Below are 17,847 nucleotides of genomic sequence, written 5' to 3' on the forward strand. Positions count from 1 at the left end.
GGGATAATGGTGGTGGCTTTGAGGCACGTGGGCACAACAGCCTGGCTCAGAGATGTGTTGAAGATGTCCGTGAAGACATCTGTGAGCTCCACAGCGCAGTCTCTCAGAACACGGCCAGGAATGCCGTTGGGACCCGGGGCTTTTCGTGGGTTGGTCCCTCTGAGGGATCGCCTCACGCTGTCCTGGGACAGTGTCAGCACCTGTTCGCCGGGAGGTGGTGGGGTCTTCTGTGCTGGAGTGCTGTTGTCTGCCTCGAAGCGGGCGAAGAAGTCATTCAGCTGATTCAGCAGAGTGGTGGAGTTCTCGCAGGTCTGTGGAGAGGGCTTGTAGTCTGTGATGGTCTGTATCCCACGCCACAGGTTCCTGGTGTCTCTGCTGTTTCTGAAGTGGTTGGTGATCCTCCTGGAGTGCTGTCTCTTGGCCATCCTGATGCCACGTGACAGGTTGGCCCTGGCTGTTCTCAGGCCCAGCTCATCGCCAGCTTTGTAGGCAGCGTTCCGAGCCCTAAGGAGCAGTCTTTGAGTGCCTCTGACGACCCATCAGGCCACAGCCTTATCTGCTTCTTGACTGGTTTGACGACTTTGACAAGTGGCCTATATGCGGGCATTAACATGATAGTGGAGTGGTCCGAAGCTCCTAGGTGGGGGAGGGGGTAGGCTTTGTAGGCTCCTTTGTGTGTGGTGAAAACATTGTCCAGAATGTTGTTACCTCTAGTCGGAAAGTTAATGTGTCCATGGAGTTGTGGAAAAACGCTTTTCGGGTTGGCATGGTTGAAATCGCCAGCCAAGATAAGGAAAGCATCTGGATGGGCTGTCTGTTGCTCGCTGATGTGCTGGTAGAGTTCATTCAATGCCGCGCTCCTGTTGTTAATTGAGCTTGGGGGGATGTAGACTGCTACCAGCAGTATGGCACTAAATTCCCTCGGCAGGTAGGTAATGATTAATGACTCGCTGATGAGATGTGGATACATTCTGGACTCTTTTCGTCTCTTCTGCTGAGCCTCTGCTGACCAGATCCAAAGATAAATCGCTGCTGTGTTTTTAGGTGTCCTTTCCTCCATGATTGAGTGATGACAATAAAAATAAATCACCTGGAGAATGATGGTTCTTTGACATTTTTTTTAAAGCGTGATTTATGACAACGACTGCAATTTCAGGATTATATAATTCTAAATGTGTACTTACTGTGCCAAACAAAGATATTTTGGGTTTCACAATCACTTTCAAATAATTCTCCCGGCTTTCTGTGAATCTACTGCTCCAAACGAAGGTTGACCCAATCCTTGCGGATTTCCCAACTTCCAGATAAAGACATTACATTTTTTTTATTCAGCTAAAACCGATGTCACCTTAATATATTGCCCAGCTTCAGTCCTCTCCACGATCTGACGATGTTATTTGGAACAAAGGTAATGAGATTGTTGCAATCTATCAGGTAGCTGATCGTAGCAAGGTCCATGGGCATCTGTCTACAGAAGTCATTTGTTTCTTTGTGGGTCCTCTAAGGCAAGATGTAGTAGTAGTTACAAAATGCTACGAGAAAAAAAGCAGATGACTGTAGAACAACAGCTTACTTCTTAGTTAACAGAAGGGAAGAAACACATTGGCAGAGAACTCATAATTTTAAGTATTGAAAATTAGGCGTGAGTGTTAATTTCATTTACATTTACATTAGAATGCATTTGGATATACTGTATAGAAGAAAAGTTACAAACTAGAAAATAGCAATACCGCTACCACCCTGTTGGCCTTCTGCATGCCCATTCTTTTGCGTCTTCACTAACTATATCATTCACATCCAAGATGTTCATAACCTTCAAGACTCCTTGGTAACTACTTATCACACTTTCCAAATCTACAAATGTTATTTCTCGAACGATGTAAACCATCTTTAGTTCAATTTTCGATTTCAATGGTTGCCCTGCGGTTCAGGATGTCCCCCACCTACTGCCCGAAGACAGCTGAGTATATGAGAATAAAGTAGTTCGGAAGGGTATGGGTGATTTCAACAGTTCAGAAATCGAATTAAGGAACCAACATTTTAGTGCAGCGACATCTCTTGAGCGTTCAAACGGCATTCGTCAAGAAACTGCAAATTATTATGAGTAATATGATGGTCATACTTTTGTCTGAATTCCTTTGCCTTCCACCCACACATCACGAGCCGCACTGTCACGTGACCACGCCACTGGGTGGTCCCAGGAGACATTTTGGCTCGCGTGGAGCTGGCACTGAGTCAACATGGCCAGTAAACAACAACAGCGTCGAATTGAAGGCAACTGGCGTTGAGCAGCGGCCTTGCTGTCGGCTGTCGCTTCTCGGGAAGCACGATCAACACACATATGCGTGCTCACCAACAATGCGTCGATTGTGTGTCTGGTGAGTATCCCGCCACCTCATGACTTTCAAGGGAATACATTCGTTGCCATTATCTTGCTCGCTCGGCTACCGCCTTGTAATTAGCGGCAAGCTAATTGTAGCCACGCTAGTGAAGTTAGCCTGAGTCGTTGCGAAGCTTCGCTAAGTAGATTACATTGCGACGCACACTTAGATTTTAAGTCGTTCTTATTGACCATCAACCTGTGTCGTGGATATGTTTGCGTTCAACGAATAGCTTGTGAGTAATTTGAGCCACGTAAAATCCGAGACAGGTATGCTTCTCATGTTAGCGGGCTAATGTTGCGCTCGTCATTCGGTGTACTGTACACAGTGCTCATTTTATTTGGCTCAAATGATAGACGGGTGAATCTGCATTATTGCAAATAAGAGTTGTTTGTTTGGTGGTAGTTTTTGCTTAATGTTTCAAATTCAATTCAAAACGGCGTAGGCCGGGTAATGTGACGCATTTGTTTGTGCGAATCATGAGCAGCATTTAACCAGCAAACGTGTTAACAATCCAAATGCAACATTGCTTCCTGCCAAACACTTGTATCATACGGTACCAAACGACTCATAAATGCTTTTAGGTCGGTTTAATGCAAACGTTATTCTGCACAACGACCACGTTTATGAGCGTTACACGATATACGCCAATGCATCAAATATTCTCCACCAATTTTGTACACTAGGTACAAATGTATTTGATCTAAATCTAGCGCTGTTCCTAACTTGTTTGGCTCTTATGCAACGGAGGTAACTAATTTATTACCCACAGCTCTTTATATAGAATATAATTTTTTTTTTATTTGAGAGGGGAAATTTAAGATCACATGGGGCAGCAACAATTTTCTGAATGCAGACTATCTAATACAGCTCTTGTATTGGATCTCACTTTTTTATACAACAGATCATAATTCCGTTCAAGTAGTAAATACTGCTCATAACTGATTGTCACCCTTAAACTAATAATTGATTTTGTGGGACCTCGTCCTATGTATTAGAGCAATGTCTTCCCAGCAGCCTAACAGCTCAGCACCCAACAGCCCGACCAATGTAATTGGTTCTCCATTCACTGTCAACTCTCCAATGGTGTCACCCTCTCTGGGATTTGGACCCATCAGTCACAACCAGGTGAATTGATATGTATGCATTTCATCATTTGTCAAGAGCTATTTGAGTATTTAGAAAACACTGATACCTGCATGCAATACAATACATATTGATTTATATAGCGCTTTCACGACAGCTGAATCTGCAACAAATATGTATGTATTATTCATTTAAATATGTAGTTATGCAGTGTTTCCCTACTGTATCGTGCGCCCATTAAACCACAATATTTGTCAGGCACTCATTATTGCATGAGTTCATAATGTATACTTCTCGTAATGCCTTTGCTTGTGGGATAGGAGAACCACAGTCTCATATGCACTGTTCAGATGTGGAGAGAACAGTAAAACATATGAATGCAATGAGTACACAGAAGCTCCCGTTGGCCACAGCTCACACCCATACACTCACATGCAGACTCGCTGATGTGACATACCACTTCTTTAGCCCTTTCTCTTAAAGGCACTTCTGTGTTTTCAAAACAGTAACTACAATACATGTAGTATATTCAAAACATTTTATATTTGCTTTTTGTGTTTTCCAATATGTTTGAGTGCTTTAAAAACATGTTTTAATAAGCATATGTGTACTGTGGATCTCCGCTATTCGCGAGGAATCGGCACTTGGCCCGGCCCACAAATAGCAAAAATACATGAATAATAGCTGGCGATTATAATTGCACGCATTTTTTTTCTCTTCATGTGCCAATTCTCTCTGTGATTCATATCTATCCAGCGCTCAGCTTCAGGTGCCATGTCAGGGATGCATTCAATCAGCAGTTCAGAGGACATCAAACCTCCATTCGGCCTGAGGCCCATGTCTGCGCACAGTCCGGGAATCATGTTGTCTCAGAAGCGCCTGTGCGTCATTTGCGGAGATCGTTCATCTGGTGAGTGAATGAACCACACAACCAGCGTATGCTAGTTTTACTGTAAATATTTTTTGGGCTTATCTCTTCATTTCTCATTGTGCACTAGGCAAGCACTACGGCGTCTACAGCTGCGAGGGGTGCAAAGGTTTTTTCAAGAGGACGGTCCGCAAAGACTTGAGCTACACGTGCAGGGACAACAAGGAGTGCCTGGTGGACAAACGCCAGCGCAACCGGTGCCAGTACTGCCGCTACCAGAAGTGCCTGGCCATGGGCATGAAGAGGGAAGGTATGCAAGTTTTGTATTGCAAAGCATGTCTCCCATGGTAACAAAACAAAAACAAGTCACTACAACAACAAAAAACGAAAAACATCAGCCAAAAAAGGCTAACTAGGCAAACAATGGAAGTGGGGAAACGCACTAGGTTGCAAAATGTCTTGCCTTGATTTATTACTTTTTGGAGTTAAACGGCGTTCTCATGGTCATTGCACTTAAAATAGTCTAGAAATGTTGTAGAGGCTGATGCAGCGGGTTGGGCTTATATATCTAACCCCTGTCTTCCCTTTATTTTCCCAATTCTACCCTTTCTCCATCTTTCAATAGTGGTAAGGTGGATAAAAGAAGATGGAAAAGATGAGGGTTGGATGGGTATGGCATTGACATTCTAAAGCTACTTTTTGTACTGCAATGTGTCTTAGATTTGATGTGGTCTTATTAAACACGTAATGCTTAAATTACAGAGACACAGAGGGTGATGTTTTGGGCAGCGAAAAAAATTCAGTCATTAGATATACATATACAACTGATTAATCGATCACAGCTTTGCAACTCTATTAAAATTATCGGAACTGTTCATATTAAATGGCAAATATGATATTTCCAATATTTTGTATCTTGGGTTCGATTTACTATTCACTCTTAGAATGTCATAACGGAACAGAGGAACAGAACCAAAAATGAATGTTATTTGTTAAAAACACTCTGTTCTCAAGTTGACCAGATAATAACTTGTGACTGAATTTCTTTTAATCCCAAAAGAAACAAAATGAAGTACTTTTTGCTGATATGGACAAAATATTTCATCACAATATAGGTAGTGGTGCTATATAAAATGATCAAATGAGTGCAGGGGCGGACTTGTGCATGCGTGCGTGCAGCTCTCTTTAATGTCACTAATTACACGGCTGAAAATGAATAAAACCATTTTTTCCCCACCTAATACTGGTCGGGTCAGCTGAAAGTCATGCCGCCATCCTTGTTTTCAAATCATATGATTGAACCGGGACATCATGATTAACTTTAAACTGACATTTGTATTTGTGTTGGGGTAGCACATCTGCCTCACAGTGTGCAGTTTTGCATGTTCTCCCCGTGCCTATGTTTGTGTTTTCCCCCCCGGAAACTCAGATTTCCTCCCACATTTCAAAAACATGCAATTTCAGGTTGATTGGGCACATTCAATTGTCCCTACTTGTGATTATGTGGTTGTTTGGTCTAAGTTTTACTCCCTGGTGCTGTCTACTATCTTCTTTCTTTTTGTTGAGGGCTTTATTGCCTGTATATGATAGTTGTCCATGTGCAGCACTTTGTGTGCAGCTTGTTTGGAAGTGTTCTATCAGTACAGTTGAGTTGAGTTTGTCTATGTTTGCCCTGCGATTGTCTGGCAACCAGTTTAGAATGTACCCCTCCTACTGTCAGGATTAGGCTCCAAAGCATGCGTGACCCTTGTGAGGCTAAGCGGACTCAAAAATGGACAGAAGTATAGTGATACCTCAGCTCGTGAACTTAATTGGTTCCCAGAAAGTGTGTCTAAGGCGAAATGTTCGTCTGCTAAACATTTATTTCCCATAAGAAACCATTAAAAATGAGAAAAATACGTTCCCAGGTCCCCATAAAACATACTTTTACTGTACTGTAGTGACTTTCGCTGCCATTTGCGGGCTTTTTAAAGGACAAACAACATGTTTTTTTTTTGTTTCCTAACTGACATAAGAAAAATGTTTTATAGCATCTAAAATACCCAAAACACACAGGCTGATATTTTTAGTCAAATGCTAAACACCAATAAAAATGACATAAAGTGGAACTGGGGATTTTCAGAAAGTCCCGCTCCCAGTTCGTGACGTCACGCCAGGACGTCTTGCCTTGCTCAAGGATCAAAACAATGGGCTCACGGAGTTCAGATTCGGAGAAGATGCTTTCTTTTTACTCATCCAGTTATGAAAATAGTTCTGAAGAGGAAAGCATAAATGTCTGCAATCGATTAAAGGAGTCCTTCCGTATCATTTTGAGGCGTCGAGACTCAAATGTAGCTCCCAGAAAATGACAAGATGGCGCGCAAGCTCCGTTGGAAATGGGCTGATTTGTCTGCTGGGAATTTGTGTCCACTTCTATATGGTGTTTGCGCAATTCGTAGTCTTGGTGCGACACACAACGATTCACAATCGCGTTATTTGTGTTTTTCCTTCTAATTTCGCCATCAACACATATCAACACGATGTTTTCAGACCAAACAAACTACCCAAAATGCATTGCGTGTCACTTTCACGGTCGGGCATTCCTGATGTGACGTCACGTCAGGAATAGTCACCAATTCAAAAACAAGACTTCCTGAATATTCAGTGTGAGTTTTAAAACGTAAAATACAGCCATTTGCGGTGTAATCTTTGTAAAATGCGCTCAGTAGAAGTCATTTGAAGTGATTTTACAAATTATGGACTTGTCCGGAGGCGTCTGTTGTCTTTCAAAGGACAACCGACGCTGACCGGAGCTACATTGGAGTCCAGACGCCTTAAAATGATACGGAAGGACTTCTTTAATTGATTGCAAACATTTAAGCTTTCCTCTTCAGAACTATCCATCCATTTTCCGTACCGCTTATTCTTCATTAGGGTCGCGGGGGGTTCTGGAGCCTATCAGCTGTCTTCGGGCACGAGTTAGGAAACAAAAAATGGTGTCGGTTGCCCTTTAAGACTACATAAAACATACCTTATTTATCTATAATAAATGTGCTATTGTGTTGTAATTAAAGAAATAAACCGCATTCGTGTTTTTCGATGATCTTCTGCTTGACCGTAATTTTCTTCTGTGTCCTCTTCGGCTGAAAGGACAACCAACGTCACTTTTTTGTTTTTTAACTGACATCAGAAAAACGTTTTATAGCATCTAAAATACCCAAAACGCGCCAAAATCTGCAAAAAATTGAGCTGCTAATTGGGAATTTTCAGAAAGTCCCGCCCCCAGTTTGCGACGTCACGCCAAGACGTCTTGCATTGCTTGAGAATCAAAACGATGGCTTCAGATTCAGAGAATATGCTTTCTTGTTACACATCCAGTTATGAATATGATTCAAATAATCAATTAAAAAATTTATTCCATGCCATTTTGAGGCAACATTGGGGAGAAACGATCACCAGAAAAGAGGCACAAAATGGCGACCTCCTGTGGCCACCTCCGTTTCCTAGGCTGATGAATTCCTTATATGGAGCTTGGACAACCTCTTCTGGCAGGCTTTTGGGTGCAACACAAGGTTTTCAGACCATACAATACAACAAAATACATTGACGTGATGGAAGAACTGCTACGTGTCTTTTTTTTGGTCAGGGGGCATTCCTTTAGTGACGTCACGTACGGACTCGTCACCAACTCGAAAACAACACTTCCTGAATATTCAGCGCGAGTCTTAAAACGTAAAATATAGCTATATGCGATGGAATCTTTTTAAAATATGCTCAATAGAAGTAATTTGAAGCCATTTTATAAATTATGGACACAACTTGTCCGGAGACGTCGGTTGTCCTTTAAGACTAGCCTGTGGAGGGGGACTTTTTCGGTGCCACAAGAGCAAAAGTACTCCTCTCAATAACAAACCACGTCTGCACCTAACGGAAATGGGTGTGGAAAACTATTCCGGCAGTCACCGTGCCGCTGTGTGGTTTGGTTCGTCCGCTGAAACCTAGTTCGTTAGCCAAGACTATATGCTCGCGAATTTAATGTTCGTGAGGCGAAAAGTTAGTGAGCTAAAGTGTTCGTAAGCAGTATTTGTCCTAAGAGGTATCACTGTATTTGTGTTTGAAATTGCCCCACCTCAAAGGATCATCGAAAATATTGTTTGTTGCTATTCACGATGTGAATGTAACAATTAAAAATTGTTGACTTAAGAAAAAAGGAAAATGCTGTAGTTGTTCATTATCATCAAATTGTTATTGTTTAATAAAATCCTTCGCAAAACTGTGTTGCTCCTCAAATTAAGTAGTAGTGATTAGCCAAAAAAATCCCTTAAAGTATTATTTCTAGGCTTGCTACACCAATTAAAAAGGAATAATGAGTAGATGGCAATGTCAATCCAAATTAACGGATTAAAAAAAATATTTTATGCGCAGACTTTTGAAGTGACTTATTTTGTCCAGCTCAGGGATTATTTTAGTATATCTTGAGTACCGTGTTTTCCAGTGTATAAGGCGCACTGGAGTACAAAACGCACCCCCAATGAATAGTGTATTTTTAAAACATTTTCCATGTATAAGGCGCACCTTCAATAAATGACAAAAGTTTTCCAAACATATGAATATATAAAAGTTTTCCAAATATAAGGCACACCACATTATTAGGCGCTACAGTCGAGGCTGGAGTTACGCACTACTTGTTTTACAGCTAACATTAGTTGCGATACCTGTTGTGGCTCAATATTACTTCACATATTATTCGCACCTGCGCATAAGGCGCAGGATCATCTTTTCAAGAAAATTAAGGCATTTTGTGTGCCCTATACACCGGGAAATACGGTATTTAGATGGAAATAGTTGTAACCTAAGTCATATCTATTAGAAACCTCTGTTCCTGCATACATAAAGTCATAACATGGCAGTCAACATGATGAATTCACTGCTGCACCTCTGCCGCATGGCCGATCTGCATTCAAACACCAATGGTAGCTGCCTTCTCTAAATCACTTTTTCCACCTTTTGTGATGCAGCGGTTCAGGAAGAGCGCCAGAGGAACCGCGAGCGTGAAGGCGAGCTGGAGTTCAGCATGGGCATAAATGAGGAGATGCCAGTGGAGAAAATCTTGGAGGCTGAGACTGCAGTGGAGTTGAAGACTGAGCTCCACTCTGACGGAGGCTCTGCTGGCAACTCTGTAAGTGGCTACACAACACTGGGGGGGAACCTTTTCTTTTGTTGTTGCCACAAACAAAACAACGACAACAGCAGCCGCACCCCATTTTTTTTACTACATGTAGCTTCATATGCCTTTCACATTTGGCTGGTGCAGGGTAATTGTGGAGCCAAAAATGACCACAACTTGATTATTTCTTTTGGTGTACAAGCAACCACTTGAAGCACTCCCATTAACTCATTTGCTGCCATTCCCGAATTTATTCGGGAATTGAAAAGTGTGACGTGGAGCGCCATTCCCAAATTTGTTTGGGTTTTGTTTTTTTCCTGCGGGGGGTGCCGATAAAGCGCTGGTCTGACCTCTGGCAATGTTTTACCTTCCACGACGGGGCAGCATTTGCCTTTTGTTTGCGCTTTGTTGCAGCTTCAGCTGTGGTTAGATAACTCCACACTCATATAACTTCGGAATTAACAGTTTTTTTCTGATAAAAGAAGAGAGTCTAAGGATGTTTATGTTGTCCTAAAACTCAATATTCTGTTGGTCCTGCAATTTGAGTGAAAATGACAAAAAACCCTGGCACTGGAGTGGACATACTGTATATTTGCATATCGTCTGGCAGTGAATGAGTTAATTTTGTGCTTAGCTCGGGGTAACCCTTTGTCCTTCCAGAGACAAGTCTTGTGTTTTGCCATTCAGTGGCAGTCTGGTATGAACATTCAAGCGCTATTTAATGGAAAAGAAGCCACAGACGTTATCGTAGGCAGTTTTGTAGCAGGAATGTACATTCAGCTGCGACTTGGCTCATTGCCAGCCAAACTGGTGCACACTCTAAATCAGGGTTCCCCGGGCTGCAGACCTCTATCGGTCCGTGGGTCATTTGGTACCGGGCCGTAAAGAAGAATTTCTGTTTTATTTATCATCTGAGTCCGAACTCTGTTTTGTTTTGAAAAATGAAAAGTCACCGCTTGCAGCGCATTTCCGTGACGAGGAATGGGTGGCAAAGCTCGCTTACTTGTGTGACATATTCAACCTGCTCAACGAACACAATCTGTCACTTCAGGGGAACATGACAACTGTCTTCAAGTAGGCTGATAAGGTAGCTGCATTTAAAGCCAAACTGGAGTTGTGGGGACGGCACGTGAATAGCGGTGTATTTGACATGTTTCAAACATTGGCGGGGTTTTTGGAAGAGACTGAGCCCAAGCCTTCATTCCCCAAGCTGTTGCACGAGCACCTGTCTTTGCAATTAAAGGAGTTCGAGCGATACTTCCCAGCCACAAAAGACCCACAAAATGACAAAAAATGGATCCGCAACCCATTTGTCAACAAACCAGGTGAATCCAGCATGCCTGTGCAAGAGGAAGAACAACTGCTGGAGTTCGCAAATGATGGCGGATTTAAAAGTACAGTAAATTCTCGTTATATCGATATCGGATATATCGATAGTCCCGGTTATATCGATACTATTTCTATGCACGCACGGAGAAAATTACATGCAAACAGGGTCGGATATATCGATAGTCCCGGTTATATCGATATTTTTTCGGACTCCCTTGAATATCGATATAACGAGACTTTACTGTATATTTGAGACAAGAGCTCTGCCGGTGTTCTGGATTAAAGTGATGGCAGAATACCCCGAGATCGCCACCACAGCACTGAAAACCCTGTTGCAGTTTCCGACATCTTATTTGTGTGAAGCGGGGTTTTCTACAGTGACAGCAACCAAAACAAAACAACGGAGTAGAATGGACATAAGCAAGACACTTCGGGTGTTATTGTCTCCCATTACCCCTAGATGGGACCGTCTCGTTGCAGAGAAACAAGCTCAGGGGTCCCACTGATTCAGTTGAAGTGAGTTTCTTTTTATTTCATGCGCTTTACACTTGTTTTCATGGTGTATCTTATTTTGAAGGCACGTTTAAACATGACCATGGTGACCATTGAGCGTTAAGAGGCAGAGTTGATGTTAAATATGTTGCTGGTGCGATGTTACCAGGACTCCGCTAATAAAGTTGGATAAAAGTACCCAATGGATTCACGTTTATTATTATATTTGAAATAATGAAAAAACAGTTTCCATCCCTGTCGTATCATTTTATTTTGTTGTATTTATCCGCCGGTCCTTGAAAATATTGTCTGACATTAAACCGGTCCGTGGTGCAAAAAAGGTTGGGGACCCCTGCTCTAAATGGCGCATGCACATCAGTTCCTAACTCAGTCTTGTTATTGGCTAATAGTAACCTCACAATCCCTTCTGTGATTTCTATTCTAACATTATTAAGATTGATTGAATTTGGAATAATTTGGCCTGTCATTCCTCTTTATTGAAATTGCAGGTTATATTTCAACTAAAGTTTGACTCTTTTCTTCCAAGTGTCGGGTTCTTTGACTGATGTTGCATCCGGAAATGTTCACAGCACTTACCTTGTTCCACATTTTGTTATGTAGAGCCTCATTTCAAATCCAAATAAATTTTTTCCCTCATAATACTAACACACAACAACCCATAATGACAAGATTAAAACACAGAGGGGGGAAGTTTATCTACCACCTCAAAAAAGTACTACTGGTCTCGGTTGAGATTCCTTTCAAGCCCAAAGCAATGGAACAAAACAAACAAATGAACCTTAATAAGAAGGCTTCAAGATGGTTTGATACTATTAAACCATCTTGAATCGATGTGCGTCTAACCATCTGTTAAATAGAAGCAACACTGCTGCTCAGACTTCAAAAAGTGGAAGAGTTAATGTACAAGTGTAGCGCACACCGGAGTCATTTCGCCTCTGTTGTTTATATGTGAAACTTCCAAAGTGCTCCTTTTGACGCAGCGATTTGTTTCAGCCCCATGACGCGGTCACCAACATCTGCCACACCGCAGACAAGCAGCTCTTCGCCCTGGTGGAATGGGCCAAGAGAATCCCTCACTTCTGTGAGCTGCCCCTTGATGACCAGGTCATCCTCCTGCGTGCAGGTGCTTCATCTCGTGCATACGCGCACACACATGCAGGGAGCTTTTGTAATTCCTGCAGTTTGAAAATCGACCCTGTTACGAATTCTAATTGCCTTTTCAAGGCCTCGACCCCACAGAGCCACGCCCGCCTGTCCAATCTTGAATCACGCTGCTGTTCGCCATCGAGCAGGCCGATTCTCAGATACTGTTCGTTAGCTTCTCTTATGCTAACGTGGTCTCATAGAAGGAGCAGGGGCTCAGAGAAATGTCTAAAATGCCCGGTTATATTTTTCGACAAATATTTGTCCACTTCTACAAGAAAAATTCTCAAGTCGACTAAAGAATGGCAAAACTGATTGAGCTCACTGTAAACTTAATGCACATGGAAGTGGTCTTTATGTAACCCTAATGCTGGTGTTGCCAGGTTGGAATGAACTCCTCATCGCCTCCTTCTCCCACCGCTCCATTGCCCTGAAGGACGGCGTTCTCCTCACCTCGGAGCTGCAGCGCGATGGTGCTCACAGTGCGGGAGTCGGCGCAATCTTTGACAGGTTCATTCATTGGCCACTTCCACACGTTAACAATTAGTTCAAAGATCCTTGTCGTAATCACGCTTGTTTTAAATCAGGGAGAGTGTGCAGAGTGCTGAGGTCGGTGCCATATTTGACAGGTAACATCACAGCTTTGTGATATTTTTTGGGAATCGATCACATCATTATTTTTTGGAGTTGGGGGAAACTTGAACGCATTAAACATATGAATGTTGTCCTTCAGGGTTCTCACCGAGCTTGTCAACAAGATGAGAGATATGCAAATGGACAAGACAGAGTTGGGGTGCCTTCGCGCCATCGTCCTCTTCAACCCAGGTGGGCCCGCTGGTGACACCCTACAAATGGGTGACCAAATCTGCAAATCAACTATTTGGCGACACATGTTACTGCTTCAAACTATTTGTTGCTGTGATCTTATTCGAGTACAAAAGCATCCCGCATTTCACTCACAATTTGAGCTCTTCAGTAAATTGAGTTATACTTGTGGAGGCCACGCCTTGATTTGGGAAAAACAAGCGGGTGTCCAAAAAGTTACATGACAGTTCATAGATTTTTAACGACAACACTTTATAATCTGCACATTACACTGTACATTGTCATCAAATTTGCCTTGTTCAGGGTGGCCTCAGGATGGCCCGGCACTCCAAATGATGCAACCATTACAAAGTCAAATTTCCCTTCGTCCCGTTTCAAGGACCAAGCGCTTCATCAAATTGAAGATGACTCTTATTACACTGCAGATGCAAAAGGTCTGTCCAACACGGGGGAGGTGGAGCTGCTCCGAGAGAAGGTTTACGCATCGCTGGAGGCCTACTGCAAACACAAGTACCCCGAGCAGCAGGGCAGGTGCGTGCGCGGGTAGCCTTTTTTTCTCCCCCTTTGGAGTCGTTACAAAGACAAAGCGACAGAAAGTCCTTGACCTTCGTGTCGTGTCAGGTTTGCCAAGCTGCTCCTTCGCCTGCCCGCACTGCGCTCCATCGGCCTCAAGTGCTTGGAGCACCTGTTCTTCTTCAAGCTGATCGGCGACACGCCCATTGACACTTTCCTCATGGAGATGCTTGAAGCTCCTCATCAGCTGGCCTAGAGGGAGCGTGCAGACTGGAGTGGCACTTTAACTTGGAAACATTTGTCCGCTTGTCTCACTGCTATCTGGGTTCCACTTCCTTTTCCTTTTGTTTTGTTTTAGCGCTGCACACATTTTGATCTTTTTAGACCAAACAGGCTGGCTGGTGCTATGTGTCGAAAGAAGTTGTTTTTCCTCCTTCACAGGCTATATCCCATTTTATATGAGCTTTGTACACACTGCTTAAGTGGATCTATTTTTAAACGACAGCACCGCGTCGGAAGACCTAGTCTTCTTTTTAATCCTTTCTAGTCAACATGGATTTATTCCACAAGATGAAATCTTTGCAGAGACACAAAATGTCTGCACCCCAGTTAGACTCAAGACTTTGCCCTTTTCTAAGGCCAATCACTTGCCTTTCTAAAAGCTGCCAGCCGACTGTTGGGAGCCTTTTCCTATTTGGTGCTATTTACGAAAATGTGACTTGATTGGTTCGAGAAGCCCAAACCTAAGAGGATATGCAAACATGTTTTTTTTTGTTATTTTAAATAAAATGTAGCAATATAAAATGTTTAAGTGCTTTCTGCCTTTCACTCATTCAGGGGTTTTACCAAGTAAATCGCGTCTGGTGGAAAGGGAATATTCCATTTTGTAATTTATACAATTCTGAGGTACTGTGCAAAAGTAAATGTTCAGGGAAAATGTATGTTGATTTGAAACATGATCAGGAGATGCAAATTATATCTTTTAACCCGCGCCCTTGTTTTTAATTTTCTCTTCAGATAGCAGAACATGTGTTGGGTTGCACTGGATTTGCTGATTTTCAGCTTTTTTTTAATCTTTTGTTGCTCCCTTGTATTTCCTTCCATCCTTCTTACCCTGCTAGGTAGCTGTCCTGCCCATTGTACTGTCTGCACAGTTTATTCAAAGCAAAATCACATTAGGTCCAAGCACCAAGTCATTGATCAAGTTGACACCCATGTGCTTCTCCCTGCGTGGGTTGTGGATTAAAAATAAACATCACTTCAATTTGACTCCTTGTTTCCCAGGTTTGTGTCATTTCCTAAAAAGAGACTTGCTATTTTAATTAAAATAGTGAGATAGTTCCTGGCCGCATGTCAAGTCATGCTTGTGTGAATGTAGCAGAGTTTAGTGCAATGAGTCAAAGAAGTCAAGTGTTGGAGCACAAAACCAGCATCATTTCAAACTTTCAAAACTGAATGATCTTTTACTCTATTATACACAATTCTACAATTGGAACGAAGACATTTTACATCACTGGCTGACCTGACATCATCTGTCATCTTGGTTTAAAAAAAGTTTTACTAACTAGTACATTGGATTGCTACCCATGTAATCTAAGGTGCTGAACCGAGTTCTACCGCTGGTTTTTTCTTTATTTTGATCAATCCTCAATGGCCATGCTCACATTCTAATTCTACATAGCAAATTTTGACTTGTAAATGGAAGAAAAATGCAATTAACTGGCCCACGTTAAAAAAAACCCTCTTCACATCACTTCAGCATTGGCGTTAAATTGCGATTTTCACATTCAATGTCATGAGAGGAGTGCTTGCCACAGAAACTCCAGTGCTGCCAGTTGAAAGAGATGTCTGTTATTCATACTTTTTGCTTACAGTTCACGTGAACTGACATGTAAGGCGCTGGGGAAAGACTCGTCATAATAAATACACAATAGCTTCATTTAGAATCGACCCGAACACTATAGGGAAATCATCGGTCCTCGTGTATTTGGATGTCCCTGAAAATCTCTTAATAATAAATAATCGTCTCAAAAAGGCACTGATATGTGCGGCTGGGACGACAGATGCAAGTACAGTACTGTGCGCCACATGCTGCCGAGCAATTTGCCTATTTTACTCCTAAACCTGGTTGGTTGATTCGGTCCTAATGTGCTGCAGCTCATCTTTTTTTCTGGAGTGTTTCGCGTTTTGTTAACGGCCGGTGAGTCGATCGATAACCTTATGGAGCGCAATTTAAATACACAGAGATGCTCGCAGCACAGTAGTAATTGTACACACGCAGGTGATATCTTTGGAATTGTTTCTCTCACATTGACTACCAGAGAATTACAAAACGCCTCCAATGCTCAAGAACTGCCCGAGTGCAGGCAGAATATACCAGAAGCTGAACACAGTGGTCTCAACGCGGCGCTCTGCTTCTTCTCGAGGAAGGGCAAACAAGTCCTCCATATTGGGACGGGAACGAGGCGAGGATGCGTCAACTTGTGTCCCCCAGTCCTATTCATACTTGCACGTCAGGGCCACCGGATAAGCCCAAGGCGTTGGCCTCCTCGGATGTCAAACCGCTCTTTAGCGTCCTCCTCACTTCACAAAGCAGAATGCAAAGTGGACATTGTCAGACAACTTGCAATTTCAACAATACCTGTACAGCACAGAAGGAAAAAATCAACACTATTTGACATTCATTTTAATTAAAAGCAATGTCTTTATTATCACGTATTTTATTATTTTAACACGGTACAAACAGAGTATACTACAAGATTGTTTATACGTAATTCCTAGTTGTGTTTTAGTTTTTTTTTAATTCTTTTTTATTTCAGATTGCCGGTACAGTGTATATGGCGTCAGTATGGCTCGTGTTTGTGTGATGCAGGCTTCCTCTAGTGCAGGGGTCGGGAACCTATGGCTCTTTTGATGATTGCAAATGGCTCGCCGATAAAACTAAATACAGTGGTACCTCGGTTCTTGACCATAATTCGTTCCAGGACCCTGTTCGAAAAGTGATTTTTTTTCGAACACCAAAACCACCTCTTTGCTCCTGTCACTTGCGAGTTGACAGCGGGGGAGGGGAGGGGGGCTGCCTCTCCCGGCCGTTCTCCACCTGTTTTCAATTCTCTAATCACGGACACGGGGCATTTATACGGTTCGAGATCACCTCACCAATACCAGATGATTGACTCACTATGATGATTAACTCACTATAAGTACCTGGGTGTTACTCTCAACAATAAACTGGACTGGACAACAAACACGGATGCCCTAATCAAAAAGGGACAGAGTCGCCTCTTCCTCCTCAGGAAACTGAGGTCTTTTGGAGTTCAGGGGTCACTCCTAAAGACTTTCTATGACTCTGTGGTGGCATCAGCCATCCACTATGGCATTGTCTGCTGGTCAGGCAGCATCACCACCCGGGACAGAAAAAGACTGGAGCGCTTTGTCAAGCGGGCCAGTTCTGTCGTGGGCTGCTCGCTGGACTCTCTTGAGGAGGTGGGCAACAGACGGACGCTAGCTAAACTAAAAGCTATGACGGACAGCCCCTCCCACCCCCTCCTGCCCATCCTGACAGCTCTGGGTAGCTCCTTTAGCCAGAGACTATTACACCCGCGCTGCAAGAAGGAGAGGTACCGCCGCTCGTTCCTACCGACTGCTGTCAGGCTTCACAATTCCCAATGATCACGTGAAAAAAAACAAAAAAAAAAAAAAAAAACTGGACACTTGTAAATATGGGTTGTTGCAATATATCTAAATGCATCTCTTGATTCTGCACTATGTACAGTCTTGTTTATAGAACGGTTTTTGCACATCTACATTTGCACAGTATACAGTTGACATTTTTATTTTGTTATGATTAGAATATCTTGTTTTCTATCCTTTCACTCCCACCCCAACCCCATCCCTCTTCAATTGCTGCTGTGGACTGCAAATTTCCCCATTGCGGGACGAATAAAGGTATTCTGATTCTGATAAGGTTCGAGATCATCTCGCCAATACCGGATGATTGACTCACCTCGCTACCATACCTGGACTCTTCCTTTGATGCGCGA

At 42.8% G+C, this 17,847-nt stretch overlaps 2 protein-coding genes across 5 annotated transcripts in view; one reads left to right on the top strand and one right to left on the bottom strand.

The window, feature by feature from the left end:
• The first annotated feature begins 2,225 nt into the window (after positions 1 to 2,225).
• Positions 2,226 to 15,073, top strand: LOC148896530 (retinoic acid receptor RXR-beta-A-like). Its single transcript, XM_088998390.1, has 11 exons — positions 2,226 to 2,378; positions 3,380 to 3,509; positions 4,224 to 4,377; positions 4,466 to 4,645; positions 9,333 to 9,493; positions 12,317 to 12,446; positions 12,850 to 12,976; positions 13,054 to 13,095; positions 13,200 to 13,291; positions 13,717 to 13,822; positions 13,913 to 15,073. The coding sequence occupies exons 2-11, from the start codon at positions 3,384 to 3,386 to the stop codon at positions 14,058 to 14,060; spliced, it is 1,266 nt and encodes a 421-aa protein (XP_088854516.1). The 5' UTR covers positions 2,226 to 2,378; positions 3,380 to 3,383; the 3' UTR covers positions 14,061 to 15,073.
• Positions 15,074 to 15,124: 51 nt separating this feature from the next.
• Positions 15,125 to 17,847, bottom strand: part of fhod3b (formin homology 2 domain containing 3b) — a 136,347-nt gene continuing 133,624 nt past the window's right edge. For 2 of the 4 annotated variants that reach the window (XM_088998386.1, XM_088998389.1), the window contains exon 26: positions 15,132 to 16,387. In XM_088998386.1, coding sequence (XP_088854512.1) covers positions 16,305 to 16,387 — 83 coding nt within the window. In that variant the 3' untranslated portion in view covers positions 15,132 to 16,304. Of the gene's footprint in view, positions 16,388 to 17,847 lie in introns of all 4 variants that reach the window. The other 2 variants (XM_088998388.1, XM_088998387.1) reach the window with 2 other exon arrangements.

The sequence above is a fragment of the Hippocampus bargibanti genome, linkage group LG06 (assembly GCF_051943395.1).
Source record: "Hippocampus bargibanti isolate YZ-2025 linkage group LG06, ASM5194339v1, whole genome shotgun sequence".
Lineage (NCBI taxonomy): Eukaryota > Metazoa > Chordata > Actinopteri > Syngnathiformes > Syngnathidae > Hippocampus > Hippocampus bargibanti.

Bases quoted from the DNA above. Each gene is read 5' to 3' on its own strand.
- LOC148896530 (XM_088998390.1), top strand. From the start codon at position 3,384: ATGTCTTCCCAGCAGCCTAACAGCTCAGCACCCAACAGCCCGACCAAT. The intron at 4,378-4,465 runs GTGAGTGAATGA...ATTGTGCACTAG, and splicing joins TTGCGGAGATCGTTCATCTG to GCAAGCACTACGGCGTCTAC. The intron at 4,646-9,332 runs GTATGCAAGTTT...TTTGTGATGCAG, and splicing joins CATGGGCATGAAGAGGGAAG to CGGTTCAGGAAGAGCGCCAG.